General features: G+C 45.2%; 1 protein-coding gene across 1 annotated transcript; it reads right to left on the reverse strand.

Annotated features, from left to right (window-relative positions):
• Positions 1-341: 341 nt before the first annotated feature.
• On the reverse strand, positions 342-1,949 carry ANKRD34C (ankyrin repeat domain 34C). Its single transcript, XM_065872704.1, has one exon. The coding sequence runs from the start codon at positions 1,947-1,949 to the stop codon at positions 342-344; it is 1,608 nt and encodes a 535-aa protein (XP_065728776.1).
• Positions 1,950-17,561: the final 15,612 nt, after the last annotated feature.

Here is a 17,561-nt window from a genome sequence, read left to right on the forward strand (position 1 = left end):
GATTTAAATTGTTTGTCTGATAGAAAATAATGGGTGTCAGCCGCTTAGATCATTGTACCTGCGGTGTGACTTTCAAACTCCAAAGGTTTTCTTCCTCTGGAGATTTTTTCATCTCCAAAACCCAATTATACTGGGCTGTTTTCAAGTAGGCCTATAAAAACCCAGATGTTCTTTCAGAAGGGAAGCAGCACCGTTTCCATCTCTTCTGAAGCAGCCACACGCCAACAGTAAGGAGTGATCAAGACGCAGGGACTCTGCATGACCGTGTTGGTCTAGATTATGGTACTTTTCATAAACTACATAGATGTAAAAAAAAAAAAAAAACCTCACTGAAAAAGCTTCTAGGTCATGATTTCTTCAAAGTCAGACAGCTGCTTCATCTGTTCAACTTGCATAGAATGCCTTCTGAGGAGCTTCTTTTTACTTCTCAAGTCAACTCTCTTTGGTGAACTTGGAGCAACAGGTACCATGGATTTTAAGCCACTAGCGAGTGGAGAGGAAGGTTTGCTGCTCGATCTAATATCCGGGATAGGTGGGTTCAGATTTACATTTAAAGGCGGAAGGAAGCCAGGCCTGGTCTGGGAAATTCGGTCTAGTAGCAGAGTTCCGGAACCCCGTCTTTCTAGAAGATGGGGTGGCCTGTGGTGCGCTGAGCTGGGAGATGTACAGGGCACAGCATCCAGGGCCTCCCTGGAACCCTGGAAAAGAGACAAGTGGGAGTTGTTGAGCTTCTTCCGATCTAAGGGTCCTTTGCCTGATTCAAGGGAAATGGAGTTGGGCGGATCGGCCCCTGGCTGTAAATCTAAATCATAGAGGTCATTTTCCAGCCGTTTGAGGGACACTGCATCTTTGAGAGCAGAGGGGCCTGATGGGCCAATACCACTCTTTTCTTGGTCAATAGGGAGAGTTCCTCTTCTGGCCAGACGTGAGTGGGGAGGCTGACTTTTCTCGTAGGCTGCCTTCCACGAGGCTGGTGCCGAAGAGGCTGGAATCTTCAGAACCTGCTCCGTGACCGTGAGGAAGAGGCTGGGGTCTTTGCCATCAGTACTGTTGGTTCTGGAAAGGGGGCCCCTTTTGGGGAAGGACATGTCACTGATGCTTTTGATGACCTCACTGTCTGCACCTGCGCCATGGCTCTCATCCTGGCGCACAGAGGCGGCCAACACAGAGGGTGCGATCAGGCCCCAGGGCTCAGATTGGAGTCTCTTCAGTTGAGGCAAACGGGCCCTTTTGAGGTTCCCGACCTTCCTAGTGAGTGACCCAGGTTCATTAGGAGGCTTGGAGGTGTTGCAGCCACCTGGATGCCCTGACTGGAGGCTAAAGAAGTCATCTTCCTTCTCACTGGGTGGAGAGCCTAGGCCTGGAGCCTTCAGTTCAATACCCGAGGGAGATGCACACAGTGGAGGTGACTGTCTGTCTTCCTCTTTGGGTGAAGGAGGGACATTAAGATACTGTTTGGTGGTTTTGGTGCCTGAAGATGATTTATCCGTTGTTATAATAATCACCTCCTTGCCTTTGGCTTTGCAGGCATCCAGGAGATGTTTCAATGCATCCTGGTCATCTGCATTTATTGCGTAAACCAGAGCTGAAGCCCCTGTGCGATCCTCAAGGCTGGGGTCTGCTCCATTCTCCAGTAGCAAGGAGACCACTTCTCCCCCAGCTCTTCTGATGCAAGCATGGATGAGGGCGGTCTTGCCAGACTTATCCTGAATATTGGGGTCTGCCCTGTTGTCCAGCAGGTACTTCACCATCTTGGACTTACTGATGCTCTGCTGGTCCACATGTTTGGTGATACATGCCACCATGAGAGCCGTTTCTCCTTTGTCGTTGCTTTCGTTGATATAAGCACCCCCTTCCAGGAGGAGTCTGGTCAGCCTGAGCCTCCCCAGCCACACGGCCTTTAAAAGGGAGTTTCCATCAGTCCTTAATTCGGTGTTGTCATCCATCATACTGGCTACAGCTTAGAGTCTCTGAGCCACAGTGGCGATCAGACCTAGCAAGGGAAGAAGAGAGAAAAGGGTCATGTATTCTACAGAGCTGATCTGAGCAGCAAGGCTGTTATAGACTCTAGATACAGCCATGTCCCAGTTTGATCCCAAGTTATGCCACCTTGCTTGGTTATTTAACTTCTCTGGGTTTATTTCTTCATCCGTAACATGGCAGGGGTGACTGTGGTGATAGCGGCAAACTACCTGACTTTGTGAAGATTAAATGAGACAGTGTATATAAAACACGTAACCACACGTTAAGCGGTTGGCATGACGCCTAGGAGAGAGCAAGCAGTAAAACGTGCAAAGCTCTTACTGGGTTGACTGCATGACACTTATCACAAATGCAGTTTTGTGATAACAGAAACTTTGTTTTCTGTCTGTCGGCCTCACTAAAGTCTAAGTTTCCATAAGGAAAGGTCTGAGTCTATCTTGTTCACTGTTGTAGCCTCAGCATTTAGCAATGAGTCACACTTAATAGGTTACCTCATAAATAATGGTTTAATGCAGTGTAGTTCTAGGTGTGCATCAAAAAGACCAGTAGGAAATACACCAAAATGGTGACAGGATTATGAAGAGTTTTCCTTTTTGCTGTACTTCCTAAACTAAACATTTATCACCATTGTCGTAGGGGGGAAATATTGTAAAACAAAAGCAATCCAGCTGTCCATTTCCATGTTGTAGTCCCCAGTATTCGAGCAGATGTCTGAGTTCTCACCCACCTCATTCAGGCTCTCAGAATAGCTCAAATAACGCAATGATACATCCTCCTCTCTGGTTGAACAGATCTGAGGCAGAGGATGGACAAGGGGATTGCCTTTTTGCTCACGAATGTTAGGAAATAAAGCTCGTTCCAGAGCTCCCCCTGCTGAGGTCTGTCAAACCTGGGTTTTCTGCTTTGCTTCTCCTCATGTCAATTACCTAATTCCTGGACTCAGAGCTTCCAAAATGGGTGTTGGTCACGAGGTCTCCCACGAATAAGGAGAAATGGTCTCCCAGAATTGATGCCCTGCCAGCCCCGGGTCCCTCACTGGCCATGCTCTGCCAGCACGGCCCCTCCATGTGGACTTTTTGTCCCTCAGGCTCCGCTGGGCAGGTGTCACAATGCCTGAGTTTTCCTTCTCTGATGCATGTCATCCTTCCTCTTACCCCACTACGGTGAGCAGTTATTGATCAATTTCTATTCCTCTATTAAACAGGAAGTCAGCAGCTTTTCTTGGCTAAAGTTGAGAGATGGGTGTATTGCCTTTTAAAACTTTTAATCCATGAATAGATACTTTGTTTAAAAAAAAAAAAAAAAGCCCAAATCACACTTAACTATACAAAGAAGAAGAGTACCCTTTACACGCCCCCAGCCCACCTTGAAGCCACTCATCTCTTCAGAATTAACTGTGGTTAACAGTCTAGGTTGTATCTTTCTGCTTCAGATCATTTTCTGCTTCTTCCAAATGCATTATTCTGATAATGCCATCTCAGTCTGATCTTGTTGCACTTGTGTTTGTGTGCTCCTGTAAGATTTTCTGTAAAATCCCTACCATCCAAAGACACCGTATATTATTAAGTATATTCACAAGAAGTTTGTTTCTGTCTCTTCAACTCTATGCTTCTTTCTTCAATCTCCTACTGAGTCCTTCTTCCTCTCTCCCTCTCTCTCTCTACCCACGTGCGGCCCCCAAATGTGGCCATTCTCTCTCTTCTGTTTCTGTCTGTGGTCATATGATCATTTTATTACAGTTCTATGTGTCTATAAGCTTATTAGTCCCCAAACTCTGGACATCTAAAGCGGAATTTTCGAGGGCTAAATAAAGAAAAGGCAAAGTGCAGTGAAAACATGCTGTTTTCCATTCCATCCAAGGGGCCCTTCACCTCCTGGCCGCACCTCTTCAGCATCTGCCCTGCTACTCCTGTTCTCTTTATACTCCATCTATCTTGAAATCTGGTCATTTCTCAAATGCCCCACTGTTTATTTGTCTTCCTTCTAACCCTGTTCATGTTTCTAACTCTAAGACCTCCCTGCTCTTCTTTAATTATTCATCATCCCTCAAATCTCAGCTCAAATGTTACTTCCTTTTGAATCAAGAGAAAAATCACTCAGGCTGGAAGGGAGAAAGAGGAATAAAATGACAACTGACTCATATCCAGACTATATAAAGAACTCCTACAAATCACTTCCTCCAAAAGAGGATACACAAATGGCCAATAAGCACAGAAAAAGGTGCTCAGCCTTGTTAGTAATCAAGGAAAATCAAATTACAGCACAATGAGATACCACTACACCCTCCAGCGCAGCTAAAATTAGACCGACAGTACCAAGGATGGAGAAAGATGGGAAGATTCAGGAACACATTGGTGGGAGCACAAATGGCTCCGCTAAATTAATGCCTACGCTCTGACCCAGTAATTCCATGCCTGGGTTTAGCTGTGTGCTAGACTGAAAGGCATGGCCACAAAGTCCTGCCATCCCAGGTGCACACCACTTGCAATGAGGTCTTGCCTCTCCTCCCATGGAGAGGAGGCATCAGTATGTGATTTGCTTTGACCAATAAAATGCAGCAGAGCTAACTTTGTGTGACATTCAAGGCATGGCCCCAGTGAACCCTGCAGCTTCAAGATTGGCTCTCTTGGAATCCAACTGCCATGTGCAGAAGTCTGGGGTATCCCTAACCAGAAAGGATGCAGGGCGCTTCAGCTGACAGCCCCAGCGAACATCAGAGTGTGGCCGAGGCCATCTCAGGCCAGCCAAAGCCCCAGATGATTGCAACTGCGTGAGGGAACCCGGGTGAGGCCCGCAGAAGTTCCCAGAGGCTGGTCCAGATCGCAGAAGTACGAGCAAATAAATGATTATTGTTTTAAGCCACTCATTTTTGCTCTGCTTTGTTCTCAGGAATAGATTACTGGTAAATATGCGTAGCAGAACGTGTGCAGACACGATGCTGGCAGTGAAAACTAGAAACGACCCGTCAAGAAGAAAACAAAGAAACTGTAGTATATTCGTATTCATACACTGGAATATTATACATCATCTTTACGTTCTCTCTCGCTCTCTCTTGTGCGTGTGCTCTCTCTCTCTTTCTCTCTCTCACACACACACAAACACACATGCACGCACACGCACTCACACACACAACATACCAAAAGAAAAAAGTGGATACTGCATCCCCTGGGTTCAGCTTTCTCAGTTGAAGTACTGATCTGGTTCATCATCTGGGTCCACCTCCTCCCCATATCTCTGAGCCCCTCGAGGCAGGAAAACTGTCTTTTCTCCCCCATCAGCTGTGTGATAATTCGAAAGTAAGATAAAGGAAAAGATGGAGGAAGGGAGGAAGGGAAAAAGGAAAGGAAGATGGGAAGGAGAAGTGGGTGGATCATTGGGTTATCTCTCTATGTTGTGTGTGGTGCAAATCACATAGCTCTGGACTACCTCGAAGTCTGGGTAGGGGGTGCAGGGAGTAGGGGAGGTAGGTAGGGGACAAAAGAGAAGAGGAAAGCAGGGAAGAAGATGGAATATCTGGGAGATGTTTCTCTCCTTTCACTTGGAATCAGTGGCCACCTCCTCCCCTGAGCCCAGGCTTGTCCCCAGTCAACACTGCCCTGGCCCTTAAGGAGAGAGCAGGATGGAGGCGCAGCATCTGAGTTGTTCTCTGAGGTCTGGAATGTCTAGCCCATCTATAGAGATAACATTCTCTGTCCACAGTGAGCTACTTTTTGGGTTGTCTCTAACCATTTTTTCACTGTGGGCCTCCCCACTGAAATTCCTTAAATGACGAAAATGCAGGAGCTCCGTGTGAGGACAGAATCAGACCCTTCCCTCATTATTATTATTACTTTTTTGAAGATGTTGGGGGTAGGAGTTTATTAATTAATTTATTTTATTTTTGCTGTGTTGAGTCTTCGTTTCTGTACGAGGGCTTTCTCTAGTTGTGGCAAGCGGGGGCCCCTCTTCATCACGGTGCGCGGGCCTCTCACTATCGCAGCCTCTCTTGCTGCGGAGCACAGGCTCCAGACACGCAGGCTCAGTAGTTGTGGCTCACGGGCCTAGTTGCTCCGCGGCATGTGGGATCCTCCCAGACCAGGGCTCGAACCCGTGTCCCCTGCATTAGCAGGCAGATTCTCAACCACTGCACCACCAGGGAAGCCCCCTCCCCTCATTCTTATAGCCCAGATAAAATGAGCTGCCTGAACATTAACTGTTGGTGTGCTGCATTTGCCTTACACTTTTCATGTCAAGAAAATTGGGTTGAAAAGATTGCAGTTCACACAGATGTAGAGAATGGACATATGGGTACTGGGTACGGGGGGAAGGAGGCGTGGGATGAGTTGGGAGGTTGGGATTGACATATATACACTACTGTGTATAAAATAGATAACTAATGAGGACCTACTGGATAGCACAGGGGACTCTACTCAGTGCCCTGTGGTGACCTAAATGGGAAGGAAATCCAAAAAAGAGGGGAAATATGTACACTTATAACTGATTCACTTTGCTGTATAGCAGAAACTAACACAACATTGTAAAGCAACTATACTCCAATAAAAGTTAATTAAAAAAAATAAAAGTAAAAGATTGCAGTTCACATAGCTAGTTGACAAGAGTCTTGCAAATTACGCCAGACTCGCTTTATGTATCATCACAGTTTCACATAGCCCTGTCTGCTTACCCTCTCTGGGGGTTGGCCGCTCACCTTGCTCTCTTGCCTGAGTGGCCTTTGCAAGTTCTATACCTCAGTCTTAGAGTCAGGACACTGCTGCTGCTGTCACTGCTACAGATGTCTGAGCCCCACACCTGGTTTCAACTGATCAGGAGAAACTGACTATTGTAGAAAGTGTTTCTCCAACAGCTGCCTGGAGAGACAGAATTACTCAGCTCAGAAGTGTGGGGGGATTAGTCCTTTGTAGAGCAAAATATTGACCAATGGGAGATGGGAAGTAGATGTCAGGAAAACGCTTTTCCCTTTCGTCTCCTAATAGCCTGGTTTTGGTGAGTTTAAAAGATTTGGGTGGGATGCAATGGATTATACAACTTCCGCAAGACTGAGCAATCAGTGCACTTGTCTTTAACATGTGAGTAGCTCAATAATGTAGCCCTTGTATTTGCTCTTCCTCTTGCCTGGCCTCGTATTCCATTTCCCCTTATTCCTACTTCCCAAGGGTTTTGTTTGTTTGTTTTTTATTTTTTAATTTTTATTGCAGTATAGTTGATTTACAATGTTGTGTTAGTTTCAGGTGTACAGCAAAGTGAATCAGTTATACATATACATATATCCACTATTCTTTTTGATTCTTTTCCCATATATGTCATTACAGAGTATTGAGTAGAGTTCCCTGTGCTATACAGTAGATTCTTTTTTTTTTAATTGGAATATAGTTGCTTTACAATGTTGTGTTAGTTTCTGCCATGCAGCAAAGTGAATCAGCTATATGTATACATATATCTCCTCTTTTTTGGATTTCCTTCCCATTGAACAGAGTCCCCCGTGCTATGCAGCAGGTTCTCATTAGACTTCCCAAGGTTTTATAACCCAATGAAGTGTTAATACGTATGTTTTTGCCCCAGGCTGATACCAGCTGCCTTCTTTGAAGCATCAAATGGCCCTATCAGATGTCCTCTCTCCCTCATTTAACAAATGAAGAAACTGAAGCCAAGAGTGAAGGATTGGCTTGCCCTGGGTCATTCAGAGATCAGTGAGTGGGTGACTCTTCTGAGATGTCCTGCCAGCCCACACTGACCCTTCTCTCTGTCTCCCCGCCCAGTGTTCAGCTTTTGGTAGGTGACTTTGTACTCTCTGACCTGCCCCATGTGCTTGACTGACTTGACCTTGGGTAGAATTTGACATTGAGACTGAGAAACACCAGTTATCTTGGGCTGTTTGTAGGAACTCAAGTGTTAGGGACTCTGGAGATAAGGCTGGTCAGGTAGCCACATGCACAGAGAAGCAGAAAGGCTGAAGTGCACAGTGAGAAGAATGAAGTTAACACACTGAGAAGCTGATATGAGAGGTGGAGAGAATCGCCTCTCTCTTCAGCAGTTCAGCTCCCTCTGGGGTCTGTGAACACTCGAGAAGCCATGTTTCTGTTTAGCAGAGCTTGAGTTAATTTTTATGATTTATAAAATGGTAAACCTTCACTAAAACACTGGCATTACTTGCTGGCTCATTCATTCATATATTCACCATCAAACACTCAATGTGTCTACTCCACATTAGGTGTTGAAGAAATCTGTAGAATTCTAAAGAAATCTATAGAATTCAGGATTGGAAGGGTGAGATGGGAGGCTGGAGGAGGCTCTGAGAGATGACGAGGCTCAGAAGCACCAAAATGAGGAAGTTATGGAAGAATCAAGCTGCAGAGATGTTCGAAAGCTAGAATTGAATAGTGACCCATCGAATGTGGGAGTCAACCAAGACCAAATTTACTTTTTTTGGCTGCATTAGGTCTTCGTTGTTGCGCACAGGCTTTCTCTTTTTGCGGCGAGCAGGGGCTACTCTTCATTGCAGTGTGCAGGCTTCTCATTGTGGTGGCTTCGCTTGTTGCAGAGCACGGGCTCTAGGCGCGTAGGCTTCAGTAGTTGTGGCACGCGGGCTCAGTAGTTGTGGCACACAGGCTTAGTTGCTCCATGGCATGTGGGATCTTCCCAGACCAGGGCTCGAACCCGTGTCCCCTTCATTGGCAGGCAGATTCTTAACCACTGTGCCACCAGGGAAGTCCCCGAATTTACTTTAATTTGGGAATTTATCTCCTACTGTGCATCACACAGAATGAATGTTAAAAACACCTAATACTGGAAACAGCAGATGCCTTTCAGGCTTTCTAAGCTTCTTGGAAGAAAAGGAAGCAGTCCTGAGTGAAAAGAGCTGGTACATGCCCAGAATTTTGAAATCCCATCCCCTTTGGCTGCTCTAGGCACCACGTTTTTATCTTTAAAAATTAGCAACCCCGGGCTTCCCTGGTGGCGCAGTGGTTGGGAGTCCGCCTGCTGATGCAGGGGACGTGGGTTCGTGCCCCGGTCCGGGAAGATCCCGCATGCCGCGGAGCGGCTGGACCCGTGAGCCATGGTGGCTGGGCCTGCGCGTCCGGAGCCTGTGCTCCGCAACGGGAGAGGCCACAACAGTGAGAGGCCCGCGTACCGCAAAAAAAAAAAAAAAAAATTAGCAACCCCAAAGTGGTGAGGGGTTTCTTCAAGTGTTTCAGAAAAGGAGTAAACTGAGAAGTGAGCAAAGTTTGGCTGGTTCCTCCCTGTCGTGCTCTCTTCCCACCCCCACCTCCCACCCCCGCCATCCTTTTCACTTTTCAGGGCTGTTTTCTGTTTAATTCATCTCCACTATAATGGTGACTAACATAATTTCTGAAGGCACAGGGACTGGAAAAGAAATGCTGAAAACTAAAACATCACTAACACCCCGCCAAAAAAATTATTTTGATGGAGGAGATGAATGGGTGGAATTATTTGCCTTTTTTGTCCGGAAATCTTTGAATTATTTCATTATCCACAAAATTATGGAAGTCTTAGACTTTTGAAGCTGAGAGGAGCCATCTTGTTCAATCTTTCCCAGTTTATAAGTGGGAAGTTTAAAGACAGAGATTGAGTCTTTAATCTCACTGAATCTAGGCTCCTTCACTCCCATGTCTTCCCAGACCTGTAGCCTGATTAGTGTAGAACAAGGCTGCATAATACTGGGCTGAGGGCTAAATGTGGTGCACAGTTATGTATTGCTCCACTGGAACAGTGCTTTAACTTTTTTTTTTTTTTTTTTTTGCGGTACGCGGGCCTCTCACTGTTGTGGCCTCTCCCGTCGCGGAGCACGGGCTCCGGACGCGCAGGCTCAGCGGCCGTGGCTCACGGGCCCAGCCGCTCCGCGGCACGTGGGATCTTCCCGGACCGGGGCACGAACCCGTGTCCCCCCTGCATCGGCAGGCGGACTCTCAACCACTGCGCCACCAGGGAAGCCCCGCTTTAACTTTTTTTTTTAATTTGAATGTTTTAAGATGGATTATTCATTGTCCAGTTTGACAAAGGCCCTGCCGTTCTCTGTCGTCTTACAGTTGGCCCAGTTCACACATTCAAGTTACTTACCTAGCCTCTGTAGGTATGTGGGTTTATGACATGAAGCATAAAGAGTAAAATACGTGGGCTACAAGTCATGATGTTGTGTTTTTGTTCTTCCCCTCACTTCCTAGTTTCTTACCTCTGCAGGTTTGTTAGGAGGCTCCAACGAGCTGATGGATGCGGAAGCCCTTTTTATAAACTTATAAACATAAAGTATGATGTGCTTACGTGAACCATTATAAATAGCTAACACTTCATTACTTCAGTGCAGATAAAATACCATTTGCTTTATCTCCCCTTTCTTGAGTCTCATTGACATCAGATTTCCGGTTAAACTTCCCTTGTTTGGCACAGTGGTAAATCTTTCAGAGGGTTGAGGCATTGCATTGGTTTCAAGACTACTTATATTAGTGCTAGCAGAAGAATTATGCAAAAGTGGAGGAGCAACAGACTCCTACAAACGTCCGCAAAGTTTCTCATATCCTTATGCAAGGGACTGGATATACACTTTATTGTACTTTGTGACCCAAAGCAAGTTTCTAGGACTTTATAATATGCATATTTTATATTCATCTTATTTCTGGCTACAGCCTTCATCTTGTTTCTCCTCTATTTTCTTGACTGCTTCTAATATATATAAACCTGGCATCTTGTGGATCTCTATAAGTTGTTTTAAATTCTTTGTGGAACAAAATAGAATATAATCAATGAACATTTATTAGATTGATCCATATGACGTTACTGTTTCTGTAGGTAAAAAATGGTCAAACCATCATCAGTTTCACATGGTCCAACCCGATATTTACAGTGCTTATCTAAATATATTTTGGTGCTGTAATTGCTCCGTAATCCAAGCTCTGGAGGATGCACCAGTCATGGTGGAAGGATTACAGGATAGAGAAGCAGGAGATCTGGATTCTAACCTCAGCTCTGCTACTAGGTAGCTGAGTAATTAAGGGCAAGCGTCGTCTTTCCAAATGAATAGAACTCCGATTCTGCCTTACAAGATTGTTATAAGGATCAAAGGGCAGGCTATATGTTAACACTATCTACAAAGTCCTCTAAAGAACCACGGGGTTATAATGTTGAATTAAGCTCATCCAGAATCCTACCTCTAAGCCCTCCCAGCACCCTGTAGAGTGCCACTAATGCCATTACCAGTCCTCTTTGTCTTCCAATCACCTGCTGCCTCCTTTCTTGCCTCCACCACCCAACCACAATTCAAAGTTTGCTGAGTCTTTCCACATTCATGATCTCTTTGACCACCCTCCCCTCACACTTCTGCAAGGGAAGCTTTATTATCCTAATTTTACAGATACAGAGTCTGAAGTTCAGACGTGTTAAGTAATTTTGCCCAAGAGCACACGTTTGTAAGTGGTATAGCTTGGATTCAAACTCTGTTCCTCTGAGCCCAAGTTCAGAGCTCTTTCACAGTGAGAATTCTGCTCGGACACATCTCCTGACTACTGCAGCCGGGAGTGGAGTTTAAGAACACAGCTCTACCATTCGGTGGTTGTATAAACTGGGCCAAGTTACTCAGCCTCTCTTGCCTCAGTTTTCTCATCTGTAAAATGGGGATAATCACAGACACATTTGTGGTGTGCTATAACAATAAAATAACTCAGGTAGAGCTCCTAGCACAGGGCCTTGGCACATGGAAAACACTCAATAAATGTTAAAATTTGAAGAAGTTTGGGTACACCTTTCCAAATCCAGGAGGCCACCCCGTTCAGCTGTAGTATTTGCAGAAGCTTGGGGGCTATCTTTATACTCCGCCTCTTCCTTCTGCAGTCACGGGAAGCAGTTAGAAGCGGATCAGAAACTGAGTTCCACGTTTGCTCTTGCGATTCGAAAATCCTTTCTCCCAGCTCTAGGGGCGGGGTTAGGTAGTCGCCCTCAGAGGCGAGCCGCGGTGGCCTGGGGCGAAGGAGACAGGACGACCCGTGCTCACCGGGCGCCGCGCGCAGCCCTTTTGGGCTCTGTCCGAGGTGCTGAACGCCGCGGGCTCCGGGCGCGCGGGCAGTGCGTGAGGGCGTCCACTGTTGTCAGTGTCTGTGAGCATCTTCGTGGAGAAGGCAGAGCACGGGGGTCAGGTGAAACCAGGACGGTAAGTGCTTCTCCCATCATTTCTCTAAAATGCTTAGATTCATACTCTTTACCATTTCTTGCACATTTTCAGGCTCATAACCTCTCACCTCCCGTTCATCATAGGTTTCTGCAATAGTGTGGACTTTGCTCCCCCTTCAGTCCCTGCAGAAATTCAGACGCCTGTCTCCAGCCCCGATCCACAACCATTTCCTACAAAAATTCATGCCCCTATGCATCTCATCCCCGCGCGTCAATGCAAAAATTTTTTAAAAAGGAATTTTTTTTTAAACCATCTTTCACTCCTATCTCCCACAATTTCCTGTCATAAAAGCAGACTCTCTCCTACCAACCTCCCACTCATGCATGTGGCTAAACTGTGCAGACTTACTTCTTAGGAGCTGAAGGTCCCACCCAGGTGACCAGTGGAGACCCCGGGAGTGCGCTTACCTGGTGGGGACGCTCACCAAGCGAGGCCACCTGGGTCCACGTCACGGGTCGTGTCATTACTCCAAAAGCAAAGTCAGAGGGCGCCCCGCACCCCTGCCTGAGGCTGTGGGTTGGCTTGCCAGGCTGAGCCAGCGCCGGGAGCTGGGGTTACCTGGGGCCTCTCGGGTCCTGTTGAGTGACTTGCCCAGAACTTCTTTAAGGTTTATAAATAAAACTTCTGCGTCAGTTCCTTCAAACCACTCCTTGTTCCTCCAAGTTACAGTGGGAACAAGGGAGGTTTTTTTTTAAGAGAAAGAAAGAAGCATGAAAGAAAGATAAGAATTGTCCCCCGTTATGGTTTGCAGATCTCCTGCGCAACCCCAGCCCTCCAGCTCTTTATTCGGCTCTACTGGCTGCCGAGGCTCTGCTGCCCGCTGGCGCCTGAGAGCATCTCTCCAGCCGCGACGCGAGCGATTTGTGTGGGTGTGTGTGCTGGGGAGGAAGGAGGAAGGAGGGGGCAGCGGGGGTGGGGATGTGCCTACCTGCAGCTGCGGGCAGAGGCGCCGGCCACCCCGCCCCCTCATCTCCAGCTCTTGAGGGATTAGACTCGCTTAACAATTTAACTTGAGCCTCCAGGAGCCCCAGAGGGTGGATGCAGATGGGACACGGCGACCCTTGGATCAGGCGAAGTGAGGGGACGCTCCCAAAGTCTGACACTGCAGATCCCAGACTAGGGTAGGGATTTGAACTCCTGTCTCCTTTGCTCTTTCCGCGGCTCTGCCTTCCTTCATAAAACGCCCTCGGATCTCAGGATGTCTGTCCACAGTGTGGGAAGGAGAGGGAGAGAAGAGGGGGCGAGTGAGACTGTAAGACCTGGGAGGAATCTGATTATCACAGACAAACCATTGGATTCCATTCCAACTCCATCCTTTAGCCCACCTCCTGCTTGTTCCTAGGACTTCCCGGGGAGCCATTCACCAACAGTATTTGCTCCCTTTCTAACAGAAGTAATTCGTGGCTTGTATAGAATTCAAAGCACGCGGCATTATATTTAGAAAGCAGCTGCCCCCCCTCAGCCTAGCTGGTCACCTTCCATTATTAGTCCCATTCCCCTGAGGTAACCTGCATTTTCAAACCACAAACCCACTGATATATATTATCTATCTATATCTGTCTATCTATACACACACACAACGTTCTATTTTTCCTTTACAAAAAAGGTCCTACTTCTTGAGGCAATTTTAGTCATTTACATTTTCCTAGAAAATTGTCCATCTCACAATTTCAAGTTCACAGGCACCAAGTTACAACTAGTATTACCTTATAGTGTTTGCTTTTCTCTGAAATTATACCCCCTTTTCATTCTTAATATTGTTGATTTGTATTTTCTCCCTCCCCATGCCAATTTTTTTTAACCAAACTTGCCAGAGCGTTATCGATTTTATCGATCTTATAAATATTGTTCTGTAGTTTGCCTTTGTCACTTAATGTTTCCATAGTGTTACCTGTGGAAATGTTTCCATGTGGGACCCATTATTTGTTAAGTACTGAATAATATTGAGGGGGGTCTTTCTCTGTAAAGCAGTTACAAGGTTTTGGGTACTCAAATCTGTAAGTCTTATCTTTCATGGCTTCTAGATTTCCTACCTTGCTTAAGGAGACCCAGAATCGCAAGAATAATTGCTTAAATGTTCTAGTAACTTAGAACTTTTTTGTTATTGTTGTTGATGATGATATTGTTGGTTAGATTATCAATTCATCTGGAAATTAGATTTATGCATAAGGTAGGGCAAGGATTTGATGAAGGCGAGAAGCCAGCTGTCCCAGCACCAAATCTGAATAGTCCTTCCTCCTTACTGATTCAAGATGCCACCCTTAATTATACCACATATATATTCCCCCAACAAACTTTATGTGGTCAATGTATGTTCTTTTATTAAAATACACTGTTGGATTGGAATTATTTATTTACCTTAGGGCTTTTAGGGGGCATCTATATTAATAAATAAATTTTTTTTTCCTTTTTAGGGGATGGTGAGGTTCTCATTCAAATTTGATACAAGGTTATGCTAACTTTCTAGGATGATTTTGAAAGCATCCTGGTTTTTTCCTACACACTGGTATTTTTTTTTTGCAGTACATGGGCCTCTCACTGTTGTGGCCTCTCCCGTTGCGGAGCACAGGCTCTGGACGCGCAAGCTCAGCGGCCATGGCTCACGGGCCCAGCCGCTCCGCGGCATGTGGGATCTTCCCGGACCGGGACACAAACCCGTGTCCCCTGCATCGGCAGGCGGACTCTCAACCACTGCGCCACCAGGGAAGCCCCACACTGGTATTTTTAAATTATCAAGATATCTATCTGCTTATTGATGATTTAAAGAATGCATCTACAAAACAATCTGGACTTGATGGATTTTAGAAGGCTAGATCTTTAAGTATTCTTTCCAAAGTTATTGGTAAGTAATGAAGTATTCATTTTCTGATTCTTCTTGAGTCAATTTTGGGTCATTTTTCTTTGCTTAGAAAATAAGTCTGTCTCATTTACGTTTTCAAATTTATTGGCATAAAGTTACAAATAGAACTCCTTTATAATTTTTCATCTCCTCTGAATCTGTTCTTATATCCCCTTTTTCATTCCTGATATTTCATTCCTGCTTTCCCCCTGTTATTTTTGGTGTTTATAGGTAATGTTATTTTGCTGTGGTCAAATTATATGATCTACGTAATTTCCACTCTGTGGCCTATGAAATGACCAATTAAAAATACGCAAGAGCATTTTTCCCTCATACTCAAGGAAGAAAGAAATGCACTTTCTGTGTTTTTGGATACAAACAACACAAATCCACCTGTGAAGTTAAGTGCACGTTACTACTCTCTATATCTTTATTTTGTACTGCAAGGCAGTAAAGCATGTTGGTTACGAGCGCAGGCTCTGAAGTCAGACTACCTGGATTTAAATCCTCACTCAGCCACCTACCTGCCATGGGATCCCTGGTGAACCACTAAACCGCCCTGTGCCTTAGTTTTCACCTCCGTAAAACTGAGTTCATAATAGTATCTACTTCATAGGATGGGGACCAGAGACAGCTGAGTTAATACATGTTCAATGTTTAGTGCAGTTCCTGGTAGGAAGTAAGCACTATATATGTCTTAGCTATGTTTGTCTACCTGATCTATTAATATTTAAATTAAACTGTTAAAGTCTCCCAGGATGCTTGAATTCATTCACTCAGGAGAAATTTACTGCGTTGAGGCTATATGATGTGACCTGCTTTCCTTTGCATGCTGGAGACTCAGCTGTGAACAGGAAAGACAAGTTTTCTGCCTTTGTGGAGGAACCTTCTAAGGATTGAGATTTGTCAGTATCTGTATGTGTGTGTGTGTGTGTGTGTGTGTGGTGTGTATCAGGGCTCTGCCATCCATTTCATACAAGACAATGTGAAACAAAGGCCTTTTGCAACCTATTCCAAGTCTGCCTTCTGGTGGTATCTCAGCCACATCCCCAGAGATGCACCTTATATGCTAGACTCACATGATTAATAGCAATACAACAAGTCCCCTACATACAAACGAGCTCCATTCCGAGAGCGCATTCGAAAGTCCAGTTTTTACATAAGTACAACAAAGTTAGCCTAGGTACCCAACTAACACAATCAGCTATATACCTCTGCTTTTATTTTTGCTTCTGGACATCCACTGTACCCTATACAGCGCTGTACAGTAAAGTACACAAAAGCACAACCACTTGTAGAGGATGCACGCACATGACAATGTACTCCAGGCTCGTGAATTAACTTACGTGATTGGACACGAGAACACACGTTCACATCTTTTAAAGTTCGCAACTTGAAGGCTCGTATGTAGGGGACGTACTGTAATAATTATTTTTTAAAATAATAATTGCTGGGACTTCCCTGGTGGCGCAGTGGTTAAGAATCTGCCTGCCAATGCAGGGGACACGGGTTCGAGCCCTGGTCCGGGAAGATTCCACATGCCGCGGAGCAACTAAGCCTGTGCACCACAACTACTGAGGCTGCACTCTAGAGCCCGTGAGCCACAACTACTGAGCCTGCAAGCCTAGAGCCCATGCTCCGCAACAAGAGAAGCCCTGCTCACCGCAACTAGAGAAAGCCCGTGTGCAACAACGAAGACCCGATGCAGCCAAATAAATAAATTTATAAAATAGCAATTGCTAATAATAGCAATAAATGTTTTTGAATGCTTAATATTGTCAGTGCCTTCTAATCAAAGACCTCCAGGAGCACACCTGTAGTTGAACAAGTTGGATTTATTACCTGTTGCAGCAAGGGGGAAAGCACACCATGGAAAAGCATGGAGCATCTCAGTAAGAAGGTGTTAGAAAGAACGTGTTATAGAATTTGGGCTTTGGTTGGGAGATTTGGGGAGAGTTCCCTCCACTCTTAACAGAGGAGAATCACATTAGATGGTATTCTGACACCACAAAGAAAATGATAAAGTGATCTTTGGTGCCTTAGTTCCCTGTGCACTCTGGGTTTGTTGTTGTTTGTTTTTTATTGATATAATTATATCATTACGTTATAGCATTATGTTAGTTTCAAGTGTATAACATAATGATTCGATACTTGTATATATTGTGAAATAAATGTCTGGTTAACATCGTCACCATACATAGTTACAAGATTTTCTGTGTATGTGGTGAAAACTAATGAGATTGACTGTCTCAGCAACTTTCAAACATACAGTACAGTGTTATTAACTATAGTCCCCATGCTGTACATTACATCTCCATGACTTATTTTATAGCTGGGAGTTTGTATTGTTTAACCCCCTTCTCCCATTTCACCCACACCCCCCATGCCCTCCCCACTTCTGGTAACCACCAATCTGGTCTCTGTATCCATGAGTATGCCCTCTCTTTTTGTTTTTGTTTTTTTTAACTTATTTATATTTTATTTATTTATGTTTGGCTGTGTTGGTGAGTGTGGGCTTTCTCTAGTTGCAGCGAGCAGGAGCTACTCTTTGTTGCAGTTCTT

Source organism: Phocoena phocoena, chromosome 2 (genome assembly GCF_963924675.1).
Source record: "Phocoena phocoena chromosome 2, mPhoPho1.1, whole genome shotgun sequence".
Lineage (NCBI taxonomy): Eukaryota > Metazoa > Chordata > Mammalia > Artiodactyla > Phocoenidae > Phocoena > Phocoena phocoena.

What these genes read in the sequence shown, in the direction of transcription:
- ANKRD34C (XM_065872704.1), bottom strand. Translation starts at nt 1,949, where the DNA reads ATGATGGATGACAACACCGAATTAAGGACTGATGGAAACTCCCTTTTA.